We start from the raw sequence: 23586 nt of genomic DNA, 5'->3' as shown, positions 1-23586 counted from the left end.
TTGTGGAATATAGGTAGCAAATATATTATCTATGCAAGTTGCTGTGGAATCTGTTATTCTAGTTGGTTCTGAGAACAGATTTACCAGATTATATGAACTTAACAAAAGTTCTGAATCTAATAGTTGTAGTTGAATTATGCAATAAATTTCAACATTAAAATTATTGCATAATTCATCCACAAGAATGAGAAAGCCATCTACTTATTACACAGCTGCAAATTATTGCTTCTTCGTTAATTGCACTTACAAAGCACAACAATTCAATGATGATCTTGTCTTACGTATTACTTTATTATATCTATCTCGAATCCCAAATTTATATTTTTCATTCTATTTTTCTTTCATATAAGTCGAAGTCTTTAATTGTACTGGTTATATGTAAGACAACATCCAATAATAAATTACAAATAGTAAATGCTCCGCTGCTAGTCTGGCGTTTTTTCCACATAACTAATTTACTCGTACTCGTAAATTCTGGATAGCAATTATGTATTAAGACTTACTGCACTAATTAATTAGGAGCAAAGGATTTTATGCGAAAGCAAACAACAGTTTAAGCGTTTTGAGAAGTATTTATTATGAACCTTATTAAATACAACTAATCAAAGGGAAATCTAATTGAAATCTTAAATTTAGAGATAGAGGCGCATAATACTTCCTCCTTTATCACAAAATCCACTATTAATGGAATCCAACGCCTCTGCCCAGTATTCCCAAACAAATCATATTTGTAATATACCCATTATCTATGATCTTATATATTTCTCTATATAACAAGCTTGTAAAGAGTACAAATAATTTTAAAGTATTTTCTTGAAAGATCTTAAATCATTCAAAATAAATAAGGAGAAAAATCAAATGCAAATAGATTAACCGGAAACAATAGTGAGAGAATAAAAGGAAAACTTTAAGAACGGGATATTTTAGTAACTGCCGAAATATTTATATAGTAGTGTTGATTTTCTTATTACTATTTTGCGTCAATATATACTTGTCCTCAGTGACTATGCCCCTTATCAAATTTAAATACGCCGTTGTAAAAGACGCGTACGGTTGACTGATGAAGTTATATTATACGACTGAAATTTAAAAATGGCCAACAATCAAGTCAATTGTAATTTTATAACTACATACTTATAAGGTATCCTTTTAAAATGGTATTGTATATTATATACTTGTGCTGAAAATAGGGCTATTTTCAAAATGGACAATTATTGCATTTGGAATATAATTATTCAGTCAAATAACCCCAAGTCACAAAGTTTTCAGTCATATTCGTCAAAAGGATATAAATCATACATTTATGTACGTACTAGTGCTAATTTTTCGACATAAGTTATTTATGGCGCTCTATAAATACAGACATACAGTATCGTAAAACTAACACAGATAGAATACAACGGCAGTCTTAAGTGACTGAACTTATAACTAAACGAAATACGTCGTCGTTGCGAACAAGATTTACACAAAGCCGAAGTTCTTAGTTTTAATAGCGAGTAACAGTTTATGCTTGAGCACGTGTCGCGAAGAGTATAGCGGTATGTAGAGTCGAGAGATGCACGTGTTAGCGGTGGGTAGGTGCGCGTCGTCAGCTGGCCGTATGGTGACCGAAGGCATAGGCTGAAAGCCTTCCTCCGACGCCGGTAGTGCCGGTGATCCTGTCCAGAAATATACCTAGACAAAGAATAAGAAAGTAAGTATTTCAGTCGCAATTTTTTTTTTTTATAAATTCTCAAAAATAATTCACTTACTAAATCTTGTCTTTCTAAATGTGTCATTTTGTCCACAATGGCCCATAACCACCGCTTGAAACGGGCTAATCGTTCTGGTGGTTCACCGCTTTCGTCGTTAAAACTCGTGTATGATACGAGTGCAGTTACATTTATATCGCCTACGCCATTTAGTAAAAGTCTCAGGTCTTCAGCTGTTAATCCTTCTAAAGCTGATTCAGGCAAAACATCGAGAACGCCAACACGCATTGCCTAAAAATGAAATTAAAATGAGCTCATTGTTATAAGCACATAATACTTCATAATTAAGTTGGATTTCGTAACTTACCTCAAGCGCTTTTTCTTGAGAGAGTAGCATACGGTGTTGTGCATATTTTCGTACATAGTCATACACATTAAGCGCCGTAACTTCGATTTCTCGACCGCCAGGAACTAATTCAACACAACCGCCACCTTCTTCTTCACACATTTCCAAACTAAACACAAAATATTACATTAATTATGTGCTTTCCACACTGATGAATAGTGATTATAATATGTGTTAAATAATAAAACCAATTTTTAATTTAAGCTATAATGTACGTACTGTATTATTAATGAATGAGATCAATTTTATTAAAGTTAAATGAATCCTTTCAATACAGTACCTAAAGTTGAGATCAAGAGTAGCAAAAAGCGAGTGAGAGTCGCCAGTCTCGGCGTCCACGACGAGTTGTCTCAGGCTTTCGTACACTATTGGATCGAAAAATGCCAGATCGTGGAAACGCACTGGTCGCCCTAGTATATACTTCAGTACGTGTCGATTGAGGAACATCGGGCATAGCTCGTTTTGTAACAGGCAAAGACCAATTATTCTGAAAAAAAAAAAAAATGTCATGAGTTACAACCGTATAGTAAGTAGGTACATGTACAAAATTTCTAGCCACATAGCTATGTAGCTTATCTAAAAAAAATAATGCAATTCTTATCCCAAAAAAGTTTTACTTGTGCATAATATAGTTAAGTGGGGATAATAACGAGTTTAGTTTTGATCATTCACCTGCCAACATTTCGGAAGGCGTTGATGCGTTCAGGTGTGGCGCGTCCCTGGCGCGGCGAGTAGTAGCCGCGCTTGCCGGGGGAGTAAAACAGAGGAGCGGCGTCGTCGGCGGCCGCGTTGGTCGCGCTCGCGTTGGCGGCGCTCGCTCCTGCCGCGCCGCTGCCGCCGCCGGCCCCACGCTCTGATAGCGAGAACACGTCCAAATCTAAGTAGAAACACAAGGTTTATTATCACGTCAGGGATCGAAAGTATATGATACGAGCAGTATTCGAGACCTGTGAAAATAATAAACGACACGTTTTGGGTTCAATTTCGATCCCTGCTTAACTGTATCAACAAATATGAAAACGTAAATTGTTTTCAAATGGTAGAAATGTAGGAACATGATAGTAAATAAAAGCACCTGAAACTGAAAAACACGTTGTGAATAAGTTTATGTAAATTCGTACCTAATATCGCTTCCGAAGGATGCATTACAATGAGATCCATGGCTTCGCGGACTTTCTGCCGCAGTGCATCTTCGCTCGCCAACAGTACAAGTAACTGCGCAGGCGTTAACTCCAGTAACATACCCGTGATTTTTCCCGCAAATGTCGGATGAAGGGAATGCACCTGCGGATCGGAAGCAATAGGTTGACCTTTGTGCTAAAATTTCAGGCAGATAGTTACAAACTATGCATTTTGAAATTGATTTTATTCAAGAAAAAGTCATGTCAAAGTCTTTCGAAGTAATAAATCGAAGAAGAAAAGCTACATTTACTTCTGGTACTGGCTGCTAAAAAAATACTATTGTAAGATTAATATAATATATAAGGAATCATTTCTTACTTTAGGGTAAAGCCTTTCCCCAAGTTGAGCTTGATGTAGAGTAAGATGCTCATTGTGTCCTCCAGGCCTGTCTCCACTGTAACCAGCACCTTCTGTTCCAGGCGCAGCCTGAAATTTTTCAAATGTAAATTTAAAATTAATTACTTTTTCATAGTTAATAGAATGAAAGGTATGGCAGCGAGTAATTAAATTATAAATGAGATATATGAGGTATTTTTAAACATTTAAATTAAATATTTTATGATTAAAGCTGAATCGATACAGACAGAATTTAATTTGCCATGTATTTTAAATCAATCAATCTAATATTCATTCAAATGTCATTACCACTCAATATGTTTACTAAAATCAAATTAAACATCAATATAAGGTAATGATCAATTCACACATGAACGCACCCCTTTCCATGTTAAACTACACACATAATCTCAAGCAAAGGTAATTATATAATCTAATTTGTATTATGTCAATTATCTCAGCAAGAAATATTTGCGCAAGTGTCGTTTTACTACTAATGAACGCATATATATATGGATAGTGATTCGCAATTGAATATATCTCTATTTAATAAACAACTTTGACCTTGCATAGATCTCAGAGCTTAACAAACTACTGAACATCCCACGTGATTGCATTTTTTAGTAATTTACTATCGATTTTACACAAATATTGTTTCTGTGGATAGATAATAGATATGTACTTATTTCCAAAAACACCGAATAAACACTCGCATACACAGTACCCTTACATATCCACAGATCGAGTGTTTATTGTAAATATTAATTCGTAATTTTTATGGAGTGCGAAGTGCCATCGTTACATAACGCACGGCCGTGGCTCCATTACCTGCGGCGAGTAGGGGCGCGCGTCGACGCTGAGCACCCGGCGCGGCTCGCGCGCGGCGGGCGGGCGCGGCGCGGGCCGGCCGGGCGCGCGCCGCGCGTTGTCCTTCGCGCGGGCTCGACCTGCTCCACTCCTATAAACAGGAAATGCTTATGAAAACACTACATTAAGACTTCATTTATTCCAAAAACTATTCTATACTAATATAGTATAATATTTAATGCGAAAGTAACAGTGTCAGTCTGTCCATTGTTCTTTCACGGGCAAACCACTTAAATAGCCCATATTCAAGCTTAGCAGGATCCAGATAAACATGCTATTGAATAACAATAAGGTATAAGTTTAATTTTTGCTACAAAACAAACCTTGCTCCACTATTGCTACTGGCACCACTCGCAGCCGTGCCTGATGAACCTGATGTGCCATTGGTTGTGGTGTTATTACTGCTGCTACCTGATGTAGATTCTAATGGAGGAAGTTTTTCGTTCGCTAGTAAAGCCTGGAATATAGAATAACATACATATAACCGTTCATATAAAATATAACTCAATAATTATATAATTTAAATATGCAGCCTGCATTATGGGCAGCTTTGCGTCTGGTGGGAACCAGGAGAGACTATTTTAAGTTTGACGTGTATATACTAAATATTTACTCTATTAAATATAAATGCAAAATGGTTTATTGATTTAAATAATACATTGCTAAATTATAGATGTGAAGATCGAAGAAATATTTTGTACAGATAATATTAACTAAAAACTTGCCGCTGGAGTAACTTACTTCAGCGACACTGGTATAGAAGGAGCGCGCCACTCCACTGCCCTCCCCGGGCTCATCGCGGAAAGTAACCTTGACGCGGTTGACAGCGAGCGGCGGCTGTGCGCTGTGAGCGCGTCGGTTTTGTCCCGAAAATGCGCTGTTCAATTCGGCGAAAGTCTGTTGTAACAATTTTGCACGATCGCGCTCCATCTAATAAAAAGTAAAAAAGAATTTAAGTTTATTTTCCAATATCTTATTAAACTTTCCCAAAATATTATGAAACATAAGAAAAAAAAACTATATATATATTTATTTATTAATGAATACCTTGTGTAAAGTCAAGTCCCTCTGTTGTGAGTTCCGTAATTTTTCCATATCTCTTCTAAACTTGACTTCCTTGACAGGGAAACCGCCCAGTTCAGCGACCACTGACCCCGGCTCTAAGCCCACGTCCTCGGTGAAAACACGTCCGAATAAGTCAAGTGATAGCCTCCACCGACCCAATAGTAAGTCATGTGATACGGAGGCACCCAATGAGGGACAAGCGCGGCTGTTGAAGAAACACAATTTAAAAATACCTTTACACACCATTCATTTATGGTAGAAATATAATTTTTCTGATTAATTAAAATACTCACGGCTGAGCCGGAGCATTGAGGACTTGAGGAGGTAGTAACGGCGCCGGTGGCAGGCCCGTTGTTTCTACAGTGACATGTGCTGATATTTCCTGTGATTCTAGAGGGTCAGCAGCACTAAGTAATTCACCCTAAAAATATATAAATTTCAATTATTACTCAATTTCTTCATTTTCAATTTATTTATTAGGAGCCTAACCTTCCCAGAAAATCATAAATATGATACAAACATACTGACATAAATTATAATGTGGATATAAATCGTTTCTAAACAAAATCCTTAAACATGCCAAATCCAATTTAAGTTTGGGTAAATTTTTGTTAAGAAAAAGTCCCCCAAAAAAGTGGAGTGACTTACAGCACGTACAATAACGGTCTTGCCCGGGCTTCGTGAGGAAGATGCGCGGGGCTCCTGCGCTGCCGCGCTTGCATTGCTTGGTCCTAGAAACATTTTCAATTAATTTTGATATGTTAATTTTACAGTCAAATAATTCAGGTTAAATAAAGTACTTACCCGGTAAAGGTGACACATTCTGTTGATGAGGAGCTTCCATTATTGAACAAGCTGTGTCAACTAATGTGTGGAATTCAGATGTGGACGCATTGGGTTCCTGATGGCTATTACTATTCATTGCAGCAGTGTGAGGATGCCTGCACAATAATATTATAAACAGATATTATAATGACAAACTCACAAAAATAGCTGAAGCTAACATTAATAAGTAAACTTGAGAAGTACGACATGTCTTACCTATGATGTTTCTTACGTGGTATTTGTCTCGCTTCATTTGAATCAGAATCAGATAAATATTCACCGTCTGTATCAATATCCATTTTCGTCACAGTATCTTTAGCACAAGATAAGTCCTAAAAAGTATAATTTGAGTTAAATGATTTAATATCCACCTTATTATACATATTAAACACCAGCTCAGAAGTTAAGTAGTTTACAAGCATGCTCAAAGGAACACTCTGTATTTTCTTCCTTTTATAACAAATTTCTTAAATAACAAGTTTCATTTTTCGTGATTATATTTCACATTAGTGTTACAATACTATTACTCATATATAATGTTTTACCTGTGGTTCATCTCGAGTTATGGCATGATTGTGTGTGGGTGGAGCAGAAGCCGGTCGCGCCGGAGGTGACCATCCACGCTCAGTTCCACGACTTGACAATCCTAATCGGCGTGGTACAACTAGAAATATAATATAATTATCACTTTTTAATAATCTATCAATACAACTAGTCAAATCCGTGTAAAGTTGTTTTATTTCTAAATGAGTGAGTATTTATTGGTTCATTGAATTTTGAAAACATTACAATTTCAATGTTATATTTAAGTTCACATTTGATTAGCATTCTGTACCTTCGAGAGGATTGTTGGCTCCTGGTGGACCATCTCCCGATGCTGGCACTGTTACTGGCTGACGCGGCATACCAAATAGTTCCTCCCGACGAGCATTAGGCTGCAATAGCTGAGGTTGATCGGCAAGTGGTAGGGCATCTTGCATTGTCACTGCAAATAGTTTGGTAAATATTTTAGTAAAGGACTAACTATAGCACGTAAAATAATGCATACTCTATTCCAATAGGAATAGGAGACAAGATAAATAAACAAATGTGACCTTGAATTGACATGTCACTCAAAGTAGTGAGGAGGAAATTATTGAGTGAATGGATAATGAATGCTACGGAACGATATATTTTTTGGTTTTGAACGTAATTTTATGTTATTTTTTAACTAATTTTTATATAAATTACACATAAGGTACATATTCAAATTCTAAGCTGGCGACATTTTAGTCTCGAATAAAAATTAGTTTGTTAGTTTTGATTTGGATCGTCGTTATTCGCAAATAACCTTTTTAACTTATAAATAGGTAGTTATTTTCAGTGATACTAAAATCACAATCATATTTTTTATAAATAATATAGCATAATATATAAAATAATAGAGTTATTATAGAACCTTAGGTAAATTTATACATATTTTTACAACTATTTCATTTCTTTATAACCAATTAAATAAATATAAATTTAAAAATATCTAAAAGTACATTAAAACTAACATAATATATTTTTTATCTGTATAACTTTATTCAGTCTGCATTTGTTTTGCGAACATCGTTAGACGACTTCGTCCATTGAAAAATAGCGATTTGAATGTCGGCAAATCAGTTTTCGTTACTTTAGACGTAAAATCAAAGTGGATTTACGTAATTCAGTAAAATGTTGTATTACAAATTAAAATATATTAGTCAAGAACTGTTTGTAATAAATCATACATTGGACTTATCAATAAAAAACTTGTGATATTGAAAAGTACGGTTTGTTTTGATTATTTCCTATTCTCATGGGAATGGACTAAGTGTATTGTTTTGACTGCATTCCAATTTCAACTTAACTTTTACAGCAAAAATCTTTTGGTATAAAAACTTTTTGCCGTAATAGTTTTAAATTATACTGGTTCGGTATTAATAAATATGTTATGTTAAATAAATTGACCAGTAACAGTTATAATCGATAGAACTTACTATTGAAAGGATCGGGTGGTGGACAACCCAGACATAAAGTGGAGTCAGAACGCTGGAAAAAGGCATGCGCTCGACCTCTAGCTCCTTCGGCTTCACCGTCCGACTCCGCGGCGGTGCCACCACCAACTACCATCTCTTCCTCCCCTTCTTCGTTTTCATTCTCATCCTGACAGAATTAACAGATATCATTTATTTTATGTGTAATAAAATAAAGAACATTATTGTATTATTGTATAAAATAACTTGCTTAATAAAATAAAAAATACATACCGGAGCCCACAGATGCTGATGATGATGCGGTTGGGGTTGCGCTGCCCGCATGTAATAAACTAGAGCGTCTAAGACATAAGCTACATGTTTGAGCGCCGCCACGTCGAGGACTGGTAACTGTTCTGCGTGTTCCGCACTGTGCGCCCTCAGTAACGATAGACAGTATGCTAGAAATTCTCTGCGAGCACTTCCTGCTTCAACTCCTAGAAGAACAGAATTTGAAATATTTAGTAATAAAAAATTATTTAAATATATATTTATTACAACGTTTTATGTAACATAATTTAATACATAATACTAAAAACAAATAGTTTACCTTGTTCCCGATCTCTGGCTCTGGGAGCTTCAGAGAAGCCAATGATCCGTGTCGCCGGTGATGTAAATGACGTAGTCCGTCTAGTGGCCGGTGCCGATGAACGGCTTTCTCCAGTGGAAGAACTGGCATTGTTAGAGGTAAGTGATGCACCAAATCTTAAACAAATGATTTTTTTTATCAATTAAATACATCAAACAGAAACATGATAAATAAAAATAAAAATTCATTTTAAATGTCGACTATGGTTACTAATAAAATAATATGTAAAGTGTTAAATAGAAACATACAGAAATTTATACCTAAGTTGTGCCTCGGTTGCGTCCATGACAGTGACTAGCCAGTCCCAGGTCTGTTTGAGCTGTCTCTCGAGATAGCATTGTAAGCGCAACGCCTCACGGTAAGCCAAAGGCAACATACGCGGCAGAGGCAAAGTAATTCGCTCATATTCCCAAAGGAGATCTGCTATTTGTCGTATAACGATTCCTAAAAAATGCAAAGAAATATAGAAGTATACATTTAATTAATAATAATCAATATAAAAATTTGAATGTAAATTTAAGCTAAACTTACCAAAAGCTCTAGCAAGAAAAGATGCCGTAGTGGATGTGGAGTGAGGATCCTGTGCGCCGGCGGCCGCCGCGGCTGTAGACCGACGTAACGAGGACGGATCAATGAAAACAAGCGACGAGCTGCCTGTCAGTCTCACTCCGCCCGTACCGCTCGTCGTGCCGCGGGAAGTCTCGCGAGAACTATACAGAGAATGAATGTTGACAAATGTTATCCAAAAGGTACAGTGCAAGAAACCATCCCATTTACTTATGATATCAAATTTATTCAAAATCTAAAAATGAGTGCTAGATCTGACTTATTCTTAACTATATAATTTCATGTCAGCGTGTTACTCAAATTATAAGAATTTTAAATTGTAAAATAGTATTATATTGAAAAAGAGTAATTGCTAAATTCACCGTATAGCCCACTGCATGGAATGAGGCGCTAAATTAGGCCTAGATGGCGGTGCAGATCGTCGTTCAAGGGGCTCTCCATCATGTAGTGGGAGCTCAGCTTCGGCGTCCTGTTCATCTGTTTCGCCAGCTTCCGAGTCTTCATCTTCAGGCTGTGTCGAGTCTCCGCTTTCATCCTCAGGATACAACAGCATCGACGCTATGCCTGTCACGGTGCACCAGATAATTTCAACAGTAATAGGTCAGGCCGAAGCCTTGATATATACAAGATGTAAGTACATTATCATTAGTTGAAATTTTGAATAATTTCTTAATTTTATTATTTATGGATTCGTTAGGCAAAAATGCTGTCAGAATTTTGGTAATAAAATAAATAAATAAAGATGAGACAACATCACATACATTACTCTGATCCCAATGTAAGTAGCTAAAGCACTTGTGTTACGGATAATCAGAAGTAACGACGGTACCACATGAAATAATGTTGTCTCGAACATCATAAAGGTATGTGATATATAAAAATTACAAACAAAACAATTATAATTCCTTTCTTCTCTTTCTTACCAGCATCTGATCCTTGTGTAGCCCCAGTCTGCACACTGCGTTGAGCAGATTCGGCGTTATCTTGGTCGTCAGAGTCGCTCTCTGTCTCGACTTCAGCCAGTAGGTCTAATTCACTTTCGCTTTCACCGCCTTCGACGCGTTCAGTTCCATTTTCGACAACTACATGTTGTTCTTGACCTCTGCAAGAAGAAAAAAACTTCGTTTTTATAAATTACTTAGACTAACTTTAAGATTATAAAAATTATCTAACGGTGTCTTCCTTTAGCATATCTAACTTATGTATTTCTTAATTTCTTAGGGATTTGTGTGGAGAGTTAATTCTAACAGTCATTATAGTTCTTCGACTTCAAATTATGAATTTAATAATGTAATATAAGATAATAAGAATGTCAAACATTTTAGTAAACATTCCATGATAATATTATATCACTCACCTATCACCCATTGGGTCATCGTGATGCTGCGATTCAGCCGGCGCAACTGGAGCAGGTATATTGGGTTCGTCAGTTTCCGAAGCATCATCGTCGGCACCTAGCGCTTCGCCGGTGACATCATCGGGATACTCTGTAGCTACAGGTGTAGACGACCGATCTGGCACTAAAGTAGAACTTCCCATTGATGTACCAGCAGTGGCAGCACCACGACCCCCGGTTACATTTGATTCCCTAATAAAATAAAGAGAAAAATTGTAATTATTACTATATATTCCAAACTATAATTATTAGTGGTGATAGTGATTCTTTTATTTCAAAGCGTCAAGTATAACCAACATTAAATACCTGCGCGAATGAGGCAGCCGTGAATGTCCGGTAGATAAAGGTTCCACACCAAATAAGTCTTCGCTGCCGTTAACTAAGTCTACGTAAGTAGTTGCAAGTGGAAAGGGTGCGGTAGGACGAACAACACCCAGACGCACCGGAGCTAGTAATGCATCCGCTGCTTCCACCAATTCTTCTACTGCGAGGGCCACTAAGGCTGCAAATACTCGACGACAACGAACTAACGAAGATGTAATCGACAAAGGCCTAAAAATAAAAAAATAAAATATTAAAAATAATCTATTTGAAAATTATTAACTGGTTTTAGTTATGGCAGTTGTAAATCGTAATCATCTTACCCTTTTTTCTTAGCGGCACCGGGAGCCATCTCGACGCTAAATATTACAAATATCCTGGCAACCGACCGAACGAATCGTCGTGTGACTTCCCTGGAACGCTCTGCTCGTCCTGGTACCGTGTCATTTTGTTGCTCTCTGATCAATGTGTGCAATAGTGTGTCTAGCATCTAAAATATTGTTTAATAAATAATATTATTATTGTAACACTTTTTTTTGTGTATAAAAAGACAGAGAATTGCAAATTCTTTCTCTATTTACCTCATTAGTACATTTGACGATAAGAGCATGCGTGAATTTGTCTAACAATGTTGTTCCCGATTGATTAGGAGCCGGGCTACTTGATCCACTCGCTCCGTCATTATATCCATTTGATCCACACATAATTGCGGCTTCTACTGCTGGCCAGTCACCTACATAAATTATATAAAATTAATTCTATTAATAATAAACGATTTCATCAAGATGCTACTGAACGATGCAGTCCTCTCATGTAGGATGTTTTGTTCATAATAGACTGTCATAATAATTCAAATATATTTGATATAAACTTTGAACATGTATAGTACGACACAACTCAGATGTAGCATCGGCAAAATTCGTAAAACCGATCACATCCGAATTGAGTATGCTATCCCAAATTATCAATACATATTTCTCATGCGAATATGATCTTTACACAAACGTAATAACTTGTAATATAATATGACCTAATATATTCGTCAATTTGACACGTCGATTTACATGCACTTCTTTTTCTGACGCAGGAATCTATAGCGACGACTAGCGTCGAATTGCGCGATAGGGAGCTATTTCTATTGGTTGTGTAAATCGGCAGTAATCGTTTTTATTTTCATTCCATTGCATTTTCCGATGCTACATCTAATTTGTGTCATACTATACATAACTGTGTGAATTGATTTATAATTAATTTACATTTAACTGTATTTTACCTAAGAGGTGCACAAGCGCTCGTCGTGCAAATCGTGGTGGCTCCAAGTCATGATCAGGCACATCAACCTCGGCATCTGATCCGGGCTGCTTGCGCGGCCCACGACCTCTACCGCCACCTGCACGGAACTGACGTTGTTCCACCGCTTGCCGACCGACTGTTTGGACTAGAAAGAGTAAAATCGACTCGCCCCTGAAAAATAATACGATTAATATAATAATGAAAAACTATAACCCTAGTCTCCTAATGAAAGATTTTAAATTTATCAATTTAAATTTACAAGCATACATTAAATAACAATAAATTTAAATACCTTGAGTTAAAATGCGTAGCAAGTTGCGTATCTCTAGCGAGTCTTGCCAGTAAGTCACATCGTGCAGCCCAGTTTCCACCAACCAATGCTTTACAACGACACTTTTCCCAGCAGTCACAATAAGCCGTTGGTGAAGTACGTTTTAATTTGCAATCGTGACCTTTGTGGCATACCTTCGCACATTCCGTGCAACAGCAGAGTGATCCAGTGAGTCCACATGTTTTGCATTCAAATATATCCTGCAATTACAAAGCAGAGTTGTGAATCTATAAATATTCATGTAAAATACAATTTTATTTGTCTTGGCATATTCATACAATTGGGAGCATTAATTTCGCTCCAGTGAAGCCTCAGGTTCGGCTAGTTATAAATAGAATTCCTTTTAGGTAAATAATACATTTTTAGAAGTTAAAAGGGTCAAATTACTGACAACCGAGAAGTTTATCTTTTCTGGATATGACGTTGTTTATTTTATTGTAACAAATACTTTTTGAAGCAACCTCTATTCATTGAAAGGATGGTGTACAGCACTATTTTTTTATCCTAATCCAATAAGGAACAACATATTTATCAGTCACTTTACCAGAAATACAAAAAACAATTCTTGGGTTGACATACTTGATTTATATGATCCTGCCCAGTCCACGTGAAACTGCAGGTATCGTTACAGCAGAGTACAAGTAGCGGAGAATGATCCGGGTGCGCATTGGGCGGGAAGATGGCAGCAGAACGTTGTACTTCGTCCGCGTCCGGGCACGCGCGAATGGAGTCTAGAAGTACTAACGCGGCACGGTAAGCCCGTTCTGCTACAGCTGCCATTAAGGGTGTTTGTCCCATGCCATCCCTAAATTAATTCACGATTGATTAGTATTTCATAAAACTAAGCCAAAATGAACGAAATTGATTAATAATGAATTTCAAAATGATTAAAATTGGTTCTTACTTAGCAGTAAGCAGTTGCATTAAAAATGGTTGTAGTGCTGAGCTCTCGCACAAGGCACGGAGTGCAGCTAACGCATTTCCTCGACGCTCTGCTGGGTCTGCACTCACTGCGCTACCCCCATTATTGCTGCCACTTGTCATTTTTCTATAATCCAGTCATTAATAATTAAAAATCTATATAAGCTATTCATTACAAAACTAGTGACAGTTTAAGATGTGTTATAAAAATATCAACAAAACAGTGGAAAAAAATTTTTTTTATTGCTTAATATAAATCTTTATTTTTTTCAAAATTTTCCTTATTTACTCTGTTATATGTTGTTAGTTTGTTATTGCTTACCCATTATTAGTCAATCCCATTAAGCTATCTTCATCACCAGAAGCTTCAAATGTCTCAGGGGGCCACGTAAGGGCTGGCACGGCTTCTTCCGCACTTGCACCACTGCTACTTGTCCCACTCGGTATGTTAGGCATTGATGCGTTTTCAACTTAAAATAACAAATAAGGTTATATATTATTTTCCAAAATTAATAACAATTTAAAGTCATACCGTAAACCATATTACTTTGCTTACCAATATCAGGTTCCTTATTGGATGTCGGTGCACACATATGCACGCAAGCATGTAGAATATTTCTGTTTCCGTCGCAACGCTCTTGTAATATTGAAAGAACTTGTTGCTCTGTGGGTAAATAATAATATGTACATTAACATGTGACATAAGTTGATAGAATTACAAGTGAAACATTTAAAAATACTCAACTTACTGTTTGAGTCAGATTCCAACTGGTGTAATAGCTGACGGACACCATCTAAATCGCAGCGTAGAACGCGAGGCATCATGAGTTGAGGTTCAGGTACCATGATAATAAGCGCCACCTACAGGATGAAATGATTAAATATTAATTTCATTTAATTTTGCAGAGAAGTTTGGCAAAAGTGATATTATCTGTTTATTATAAGAAATTATGATATTAGTAGTAAACAGAAAAGATTTATGTTTAAAATCACATTACAGAATTATGTTCATTCTGTCATGCATCAGAGTTTGTCCTAATATTATAAAGCATAAAATTTGGTTGGATGTGCAAATTTCAAGATCTACAAGTCCGATTGAGAAAGTTTACATTAAAAATCTAATAAGAACTTGAGATTGTGTGTGTCAATAGTATATATTCAATGGGAAGAACCATTATAACATTATATAGTGAAATCTCCAAAACGCACTGAATCTTTTAGTGTATGTTTAATATATTGTTCAGATAGACATTATTTATAATGATGTTTGAAAGTAGGTTGAAACCGTTGCGTAGTTTCACATTTATCTCAGTTAGTACAAGTGCGACTTAAATGTTTCATTTTTGTTTTTAAATAAGCCCATTTATTTTGAGGTATAATATATAACTGCACGCTACAAACTACCTTAAGATAGATGCCGCACTATAAACTTCATCATAACTAGCTAGAAGTACCTGTACTTCGCTATATAAAAAAGGCATGTCATAGGCATAGGATAATTTGTTATATTTCATGTCATTTTCACTTTTTGGGTGCAGGTAATTTATTTAACAAATTTATGTAAGTTATACATAGAATTCGCATTTGAATAGTTACGAGACTTTAATTTCATTTCTAATACTTTACCTGCGACTTCAGTGCGGGATGGTGCGGATGATGTGGATGGTGCGGTTGTAAGGGCAGCGCGTGGGCAGCCAGCGCCCGCGCAGGCGGCAAGTTCAAAGGCGGCGGTTCGCGCACTGCACCTACGCAGTCTCGTGCCACTGGGTAGAGTGCACCGTTTCCGTCTAACATCATCACTACTGGTTCACTTCCCTGTTGTTAAAATTAAAATATGTACAAATATTTCACTGTTAATAAAAACAATTATTTCTCGTGGAAATGATACTAACCTCTGCAGCAGTAGTAAGTTGTATAGCTTGGCCATTAGAGTATCCAAGCAGTGCGCTATGGTCTGTCGGGAATGTACTGTCGGTGAGTGCCCTCGTAGTCCCCACTGCATATACGGCATACGCTAAAGCGCCCCCCGGGCGCCGGACAACAGCATGTACGCCACGATTATCAACCTAGAATATAAAATGTATTCTATAGTTATATTTATCTAACCGTATATTATGATGCCTCTTTTTCAGAATATACAAAATCTCTTAACGTTTTTATAAATCCAAAATGTTATCAACAGGAATATGGTACTTACGGCAATTGTGATAACATTCAGATCTGGAGGTAACGCAATCTTTCTCGGGGATCGTTGTAAGCAATCTGGACCACGCGGTCCGGCTGACCCTCCAGCGCCCCATTTCACTGCTACCAAGTCGTCTTTGCGGACTAAACGGCAATCTTGCAACAATGCGGTCCAGTCTTCGGGTGTGGTTGGCACAATCTCTTTGCCGTCTTTTCCAACAGATGGAAAGCGAACCGCAGCGTAAGCACCATCAACTTTCAAAACTCGTCCCAAAGGTACACTTTTGACATCTTCAAGGAACACGACTTCTTTGAGAGGCCATTCTTCTTCATCGCGTTTGGACCCATCATTGGACGAACCTTCTTCACCGCGGACAGTAACACGTTTAGCTCGTTCTAAAATTAATTATATTGGAATTTTGAAACCGAAAGAAACACTTCAAATTTCTCAATGGAATGATAACATTGATCAATCTGATTGTGATTTTTATCATTATCACTATTTCATGTATAAAGGAAAGTGATAGCCTATAAATGTTCCACTGCTGGGTTGAGACCTACTCTGTTTATGAGGAGATTTGGAGCCTATTTCAATATGAGTTAGTGGATAAGCATGTAGGATATCCTCAAGAGTGTAGGTAGATGTTTATAACACAAATTAAGAACATGCAAATTCAGTGATACCTGCCTGGGTTTTTAACCTACTTTCATTGATTAAGATTCAGATTCCCGCGTTCCACCCATTGGGCCATCACTTTACATGCATACTACACTCTTAGATTGTTATAATTATGACAATACACAGATAAGGTTTTCAAATTGATTTGTTACAATTTACCTAAATGCAAATTTGTCTTTATTGTACCTTAAATTTAGTTCCAGTTATTTTTATAATTAGATTAACATGACATCTAGATGACTAAGAGAGTTAATGCAATATAAAATTTTCGTATAGCTTAAAGTTGATTTAGCGAGGTAGTAGCAGAGTCTACTAGGTAGCATTGTAGTACATGCAACAATTTTTTGCAGTGTTTTTGTAAGTAATATTTATAACATTTTATTAGTTTATATTAACAAAGATTAAACTTACTATGCGATGTGCTTGTATCACTGCAGGTCGAAGACGCAGGACTGGGTGGCGGCGGCATATCTAACCGGTCTGCCATATCTTTGTTACTGTCTTTGCCACTATCCTTGTTGCTACTGCTTGAAGAAGATGCCTTCACTGATGACACTGTTAGCGGCGATTGGTTCTGCAGCAAATTATAATATATTTATAAATTATAATTAACAATAACATTTACATTTGATGTTAAAATGATTTTTTTTTTCAATTAAAAACTGTATTGTTAGGCTTACCTGTAAATCTCTCTTATCTTTGTCAGAGATAGAACGATCAGGCTGGGGTGGTGGCAATAGTTTGAAACGACATGTATCGGATAGATTCCATGCAGCATTCTGTAATATTCCCACCTTCGGTACACCCGTCGACATATTGAAACCTATTAACCAACATATTATTTAAATAACATACAACTGTCTTAAAAAGATTTCAAAAAAACAACTATAAAGTCAATCGAATATTTATATAGGATGAGGCAAATACAATGAAATCACCTATAGCTCCCGGTTGGTACATGGGAGCGTTCTTCATAGTGACACTCTGGCCGGCCTGCAGATCCTGGGGCGTGTTGGACGAGTGCCCGCGCTGCTGCTTGCGGGAGCGCGCGCGGTGCTTCTCCCACAGGCGCGCGCGCTGGCCCAGCGGCAGCACGCCCCTGCGCGCCCGTGACAAACAACGTTGTAGTTATGATTCAATACAATATTTCAGAGCTGAGATGGCCCAGTGGTTAGAACGCGTGCATCTTAACCGATGAATGCGGGTTCAAACCCAGGCAAGCACCACTATATATATGTGCTTAATTTGTGTTTATAATTCATCTCGTGCTCGGCGGTGAAGGAAAACATCGTGAGTAAACCTGCATGTGTCTAATTTCATCGAAATTCTGCCACATGTGCATTCCACCAACCCGCATTGGAACAGCGTGGTGGAATATGTTCCAAACCCTCTCCTTAATGGCAGAGGAGGCCTTATCCCAGCAGTGGGAAATTTACAGGCTGTTACTTTACTTTACTTTTTTTTACAATATTTCAATTTAAAAATACTTGAAGTGATTACATACCACCAGTAAAGTGTACCAGATTCCAATCGCGCAACAGTGTACAGTGAGCAAACGTGCAGAGACACAGCCTTATCAGAGCCAAACTCTGTAAATGTCTGAAGAGGATGCTCTAACCTTGCAGCGCCAGGAGCATGGGCTAAATAAAGAAAATGTTAAATGTTGTTAAACAGGGGTTTCTTTATGATGTCATGAATATGAATTAACTCATTAAATTGTCAATTTATTATGATACCTATAGACTCATCCAAGAAAGTCGCAATGCGTCCCGCGTCGGTGAGCACGGACACACGTATCCCGGCTGCGCTCATACTTAAGATTCTTTCTCCAGGTGTCAATCCAAGCCAGTTGCCTCGCGGGTGAAAAATGCAACCGGATGCCTGGACGAAATCAAATAAAATGTTGTCAATAAATTTTATACATTTTTTTTCACAGTTCCTTACGTCTTTCGAAAGCAAGATAACATTATAAGAATTGAACGAGCTTAGTTAATATTAAAAAAAGAACTTCTACTAGAGGGAAAGATTATTGATTTCGCGTAGCTGTTAGATTACATATTGCACAAGTTGTAATTTGTTTAATATAACCAAATAAAACTTTTATATTCATATTTATATAAACTTAGTATGCGTATATAAAGAATTTCGCTATAGCAAAAGCAAATGTAACAGAAGTTAAAGCGATAATAATTTACCAACATCTTTTACAGAAAAATTGCAATTAAATGGTTTAAGTTGCCATGTTAGAGATTATTTTATTTAATGTGCCAATAAGTGTATATTCAAACGAATGCAAAATTTTGCACGTACATCATTACGCTGATACGGATGCGCATCAGACCAGCGCCATTGGTGCAGTTGTCCTTGTGTTGAGATAGCGATCAGTTCGCTGTATGTTGCAGCAATGTGAGTAAAGCGGATGTTACTGTCCCAATATTCGAGCTCTTCAGATACCCACAGAGGCGAAGCTGCCATGGCAGAGTCTTTCTTCTTGTTTTCAACTAGAATGAAAATAAAATAACATATTATGAAAAGAGGAAATAGACAGCATAATTGTTTTTTTTTGTTTAAATTATAAATTATAATTAACCTCCTTCCTTGTCCCAGGATGTATCTCGAAGAGCAGATTCTAGCCATCTCCGAGGGCCGAAGTATTGTCTTTCTCGCCACCGACTGAATTCCGAGGGTCGGTCTTGAGTAGAGCTGCTACTCTCGCGACTGGCGCCAGCACGAACACCGCCACTACCGCCTCCGCCTCCACTGCGGCTGTTTAAACTATTGTTACTAACCACACTCTTACACAAGTATGCATGGTGTTTCAAACATACATCTTTACACGACATTATTAAATATTATTATTTAAAAACAAATATATATCGTTAACGTTAATATAGTTCGTCAAGTAATGATGTAGTTGTTAACGACACACCATTCAAGAAATATAAAAAAAAAAAAACTAAAAACACCCAATCACAGAACAGAAACAGAAACTGCGTAAGCGTTTTGCGTGCTAGATTGGGTCGAGGACTACATTTAACTATAGTGGGAGGAGAGATGAGGCCGAGGAGCATAGCTTGACAGGATACCTTCTGACAGCCGCGTACCCGAAGATGTCCTCCGAAAACATGGCGTCTGCATCTATAATCACTGACTGGTCTTGTTGGGTAGCATGAAAACCTCCGTCGAGAAGTGAAATGAGGTCTTCGGGAACATAACCATCGCCTCCCTCGCCACCCTCTGGTTCCTCTCCCTCCTCGTCATCGCGGGATAGTAAGTTGTTTACGGCTTGGTTTACGTCGAGATTCGTACGCTGTAAGAAATAGCATTTATTAGGCGCAATCTCTATATCACGATATAATGACACACTTTTATTATTAACTTGCCTGCAACTCCCTTATTATAAGGCTTCTGCTTTTTCCTTGAAGAACCACTTGGGCTTGAGTTACTAAGTCCTCCGGCACGAAAGGTGCTTGTACAGCAGAAACTACTCGACTAGAGCCTGATGCACCGATTATCACACCAGTAGCCCTGCTTGTAGATCCTGACAAATCATTAAAAATAGATAAAATTTGACATAGTATACTCTGTCAATTAGTTCAAATAAGGTTGTGAAGTCACTATAAATTCATATTTATAGTAACTTCACAAGTAAATGGAGGAGAGGCTTTAGCCCAACAATGGGACATGAAGCATTAAAACAAACCTTCATCATTATAATCATTTGAAAAATTTATATATTGACAATTACAAACAATATTGTTATGCCTTTATAATAACAATATTGTTATATAATGCTGATCAAGTGAAATTAGGTGGTTGGTGAGTAAGATTGTAATTGTCTTTTATTAATATTTCAAACTTCAAATCTGCTCAAATCTGATTAAACTTCTACTTATAAATAATATAAAGATAATCTATAACAATGTAAACTAATGTGAAAGAAAGCCTCATTCATCAATATATAATATGAATATATACATTATTTGTGAGTTTTCTGGCAATTAGATTGGAGATGAGGTATTTTGGGAAATCTATTCCTTATCTTATAGTTTATATATCAAAGATACTTTATTGTTAGCATGTTGCTCATAAAATATCCCATAGGACAAGAGTATATACTTAGTATGATATAAAATTACAACAGTATTAAGAAATAAAATTTTCATAGGTTACAGTGCGTTTGAACATTCTTAACTATTCCTTATCTATGTTCCAATTGAATTGCCACACCTATTATTTATTTATCTTTATTGTATTTCTATAAAATAATTTTAGATGAATATATAATAATAGTACCTTGTGAACTAGGTGCAGCACGAATTGAATTTCGCATAATTCTTGCTCTTGTCCGAGGTTGTTGTCTAGATCCACACCCACTCCCACTCCCTCCTTGCTTCCCTCCACTAGTACCACCGCCGCCATTTCCTCCACCACCATTCCCACCATTTTTACTTGCATCAGCTTTACTCAAGTCCAATCGGTCAGGAATAATGGAGAATGCCGCTCGACATATGCTGCCATCTTCGAGCAAGCAAGCTATATGGGCTGGTCCAGCAGCAACTGCTCGAACGCCCCTTAGAGACGTTAGAGCAGATGGTGCTGCTCCAGTTCCATATCTATTCCATCTCTCCGCTACTTCCCTAAGTCTGTAACAAATTTTTTTTTAATAATCATGATAATATGCATAATTTGCATTAACTATATACTTATATGTGACATAAGCTTTGTATACATAACAGTTAACTTATTTTTATTATAATCAATATCTATACACTTGTACCATGATAAAAACCATGTAGGTACATGTACATGATAATCAGGACACATTTCAAACATTCGCATGATAAAATTTATGGTATAGTTTATTGTTTAAATACAAAGATCATTGTTTAAGTTGAAGAAATTAGATATATATAATCTATCTTATTTTATGGACAGAAACTAAAGAAAACTTTTTTTTTGGTACATTATTTTGGGTACATTTAAATAAAATAAACAATTTACAACCAGTTTTTACAAACAATTATTTATTTAATTAAAGATTTCTAAAAGTAACAATGATGGATGATGAATTGATGATGAATCATGATTGTAGATTTTTTTATTGATTTTCTGTCATTGTGACTACTGGTTATAATTGTATTATATCAATCTTAATTTAAGAATAATAACATTATTTATAATTTGGTTTTTATTGCAGTTGTATTCAAACATTTTATTACATAACAATAACTGCTTTACAAATGTTAAGAAAATATTGTAGTATCAGAATGAATATTGTAAAATAGTGCAATAAATTAACTCATCATTAGAAAGGCACACACACAAGCACAAAAGTGTAAACTAATTTCAGCCCTGTGATTGAAATTAAAATATCAACACAAATTTTCATGTTACAGTATTGAATTAAATGTAAAATAAATAGTATTTTATAATATTGGTTATTTTACATTTCTATGAAAGAAATGACATACCCCAGAAATAATCGATTGGATTTATTTAACCCAGTTCATAAGCACAACAATATGATTTATTTACACAAAGATGCCATAAACTAATCAATATATTTCCAAATAATTATGACAATGCATTTTGGACAATAAGGTAATACACATGTCACCTAGGATTCATCATGTCTATGAATATTAAAACCTAACAAGATACAGCTAAATGGCCTAAGTTATAGTAATTTTTTTTAGTAATTTTGAATTTTACTCGGGAAGAGGGCCTATTAACTGTAAATGCATGCACTGCTAAAAATTTCAGTATAATCCTGGAAATTCTAAATATAAATGTTAAACCAGTTTATTATTTTTCTTCCATATATCAGCAGATATGTCTATCGCTTGAATAAAAAAATCTGATTTAAAAAAATATTTTTAATGTAATTAACAACCAACATTCCCCTTTTTTACTAATATAAAAGTATAGAAGAGTTATTATGATATTTTCTGCTCTATTTTATATAAAAAATCCTGTAAAAATGTAGCATTTTTAATATTATGTATTACTTAGTCTATAATATGTTTAAAGTAGGTAAAATTTAATGAATTTAATTGTAATTGAAACGCTAAGTAACATTTTAATATAATTATTTCAATATTATTTTAACAAAATAAAGTTGTATACATTATAGAAAAGATATATTTTCATACAAATTAATTACCATAATATATCAAAATAATTAGGTGTATTATTATTAATGTAGAAAAAATATAAAGAATATTTTAATAGTATATATTATAAAATCATATATAAATATGAAAAGATAATACTGGGAGAAGAAATTTGTAGAATAAGTAAATGGGGTTCGCAAATTAATCGCGATTAACATCGTGTATACAACTCGAACTACGGATTACGATTTTATCAATATTCATTTATATATTTGAAATATGTAAATTTAACTAGATCAGCCATACTTTTATATAAAAAATAAACTTGATAATCAAAAACGAAAATGCTATATAAAATGATCGTTGGTATCGCAAGCATCACGATGAACAAAAATCCTTTCTGATGTTACATATGATCTTTACCATCATTATTAAATGTCCGATCTCGAATTGTAGTCACGGTAATGGAGTCAAGTAAAAAGTTAAATAATAGACTCACCTATCTATCAATTGATCCTCTGTTCCAGGCAATGGATGAACTACGAAATGCATTGAAGACATTTCAAAGAGATCTTGTCAATTTTATACAGAGATCACTTCCACATTTGCATCCACTAAAAAGCTGAAGAACAAAAGAACACTCCTATCTATAATCGTTTTCTAACCACCATATTTCTTGTGGTCCTCTCAAATCTCAATAGCGTTTTTCGTTCTCAAATACATGTGAGTCGGTACATGACGAAAAAAGAAAGAAAATATCAACATGGCTTCTACGTCT

General features: G+C 35.9%; 1 protein-coding gene across 6 annotated transcripts; it reads right to left on the bottom strand.

Moving 5' to 3' along the window:
- Positions 1 to 552: 552 nt before the first annotated feature.
- LOC124538541 (E3 ubiquitin-protein ligase UBR5) lies at positions 553 to 23586 on the bottom strand. 6 transcript variants are annotated; one of them, XM_047115629.1, is made up of 49 exons: positions 23308 to 23586; positions 20989 to 21338; positions 20076 to 20233; positions 19779 to 20002; positions 19283 to 19458; positions 19003 to 19193; positions 18429 to 18573; positions 18197 to 18332; positions 17631 to 17791; positions 17373 to 17515; positions 17104 to 17266; positions 16027 to 16409; positions 15722 to 15895; positions 15456 to 15644; positions 14579 to 14690; positions 14386 to 14493; positions 14152 to 14299; positions 13813 to 13956; positions 13488 to 13713; positions 12870 to 13108; positions 12558 to 12748; positions 11866 to 12017; positions 11608 to 11774; positions 11270 to 11515; positions 10925 to 11155; positions 10491 to 10669; positions 9930 to 10131; positions 9532 to 9710; positions 9249 to 9444; positions 8962 to 9116; positions 8646 to 8848; positions 8376 to 8541; positions 7208 to 7357; positions 6918 to 7036; positions 6589 to 6704; positions 6352 to 6488; positions 6196 to 6278; positions 5841 to 5968; positions 5530 to 5752; positions 5224 to 5412; positions 4806 to 4939; positions 4444 to 4573; positions 3598 to 3705; positions 3219 to 3381; positions 2770 to 2974; positions 2378 to 2584; positions 2059 to 2206; positions 1752 to 1982; positions 553 to 1674 (listed from the first exon to the last, which is right to left on the bottom strand). In XM_047115629.1, the coding sequence occupies exons 1-49, from the start codon at positions 23367 to 23369 to the stop codon at positions 1462 to 1464; spliced, it is 8583 nt and encodes a 2860-aa protein (XP_046971585.1). In that variant the 5' UTR covers positions 23370 to 23586; the 3' UTR covers positions 553 to 1461. The 6 variants fall into 6 exon arrangements, with proteins under 6 accessions (XP_046971585.1, XP_046971598.1, XP_046971606.1 ...); XM_047115642.1 differs by having other exon boundaries at positions 6205 to 6278; XM_047115650.1 differs by having other exon boundaries at positions 9261 to 9444.

This window comes from Vanessa cardui, chromosome 2 (assembly GCF_905220365.1).
Source record: "Vanessa cardui chromosome 2, ilVanCard2.1, whole genome shotgun sequence".
In the NCBI taxonomy this organism is placed as follows: Eukaryota; Metazoa; Arthropoda; class Insecta; order Lepidoptera; family Nymphalidae; genus Vanessa; species Vanessa cardui.
Note: the sequence above shows the minus strand (reverse complement) of the source record. Positions and strands in the feature narration are given on the sequence as shown.

What these genes read in the sequence shown, in the direction of transcription:
- LOC124538541 (XM_047115629.1), bottom strand. Translation starts at nt 23,369, where the DNA reads ATGTCTTCAATGCATTTCGTAGTTCATCCATTGCCTGGAACAGAGGAT. An exon ending in TCTATACCAGTGTCGCTGAA is followed by an intron (nt 4,940 to 5,223) that starts GTAAGTTACTCC and finishes TCTATATTCCAG; the next exon opens with GCTTTACTAGCGAACGAAAA. An exon ending in ACTCTTGATCTCAACTTTAG is followed by an intron (nt 2,207 to 2,377) that starts GTACTGTATTGA and finishes TTTTGTGTTTAG; the next exon opens with TTTGGAAATGTGTGAAGAAG.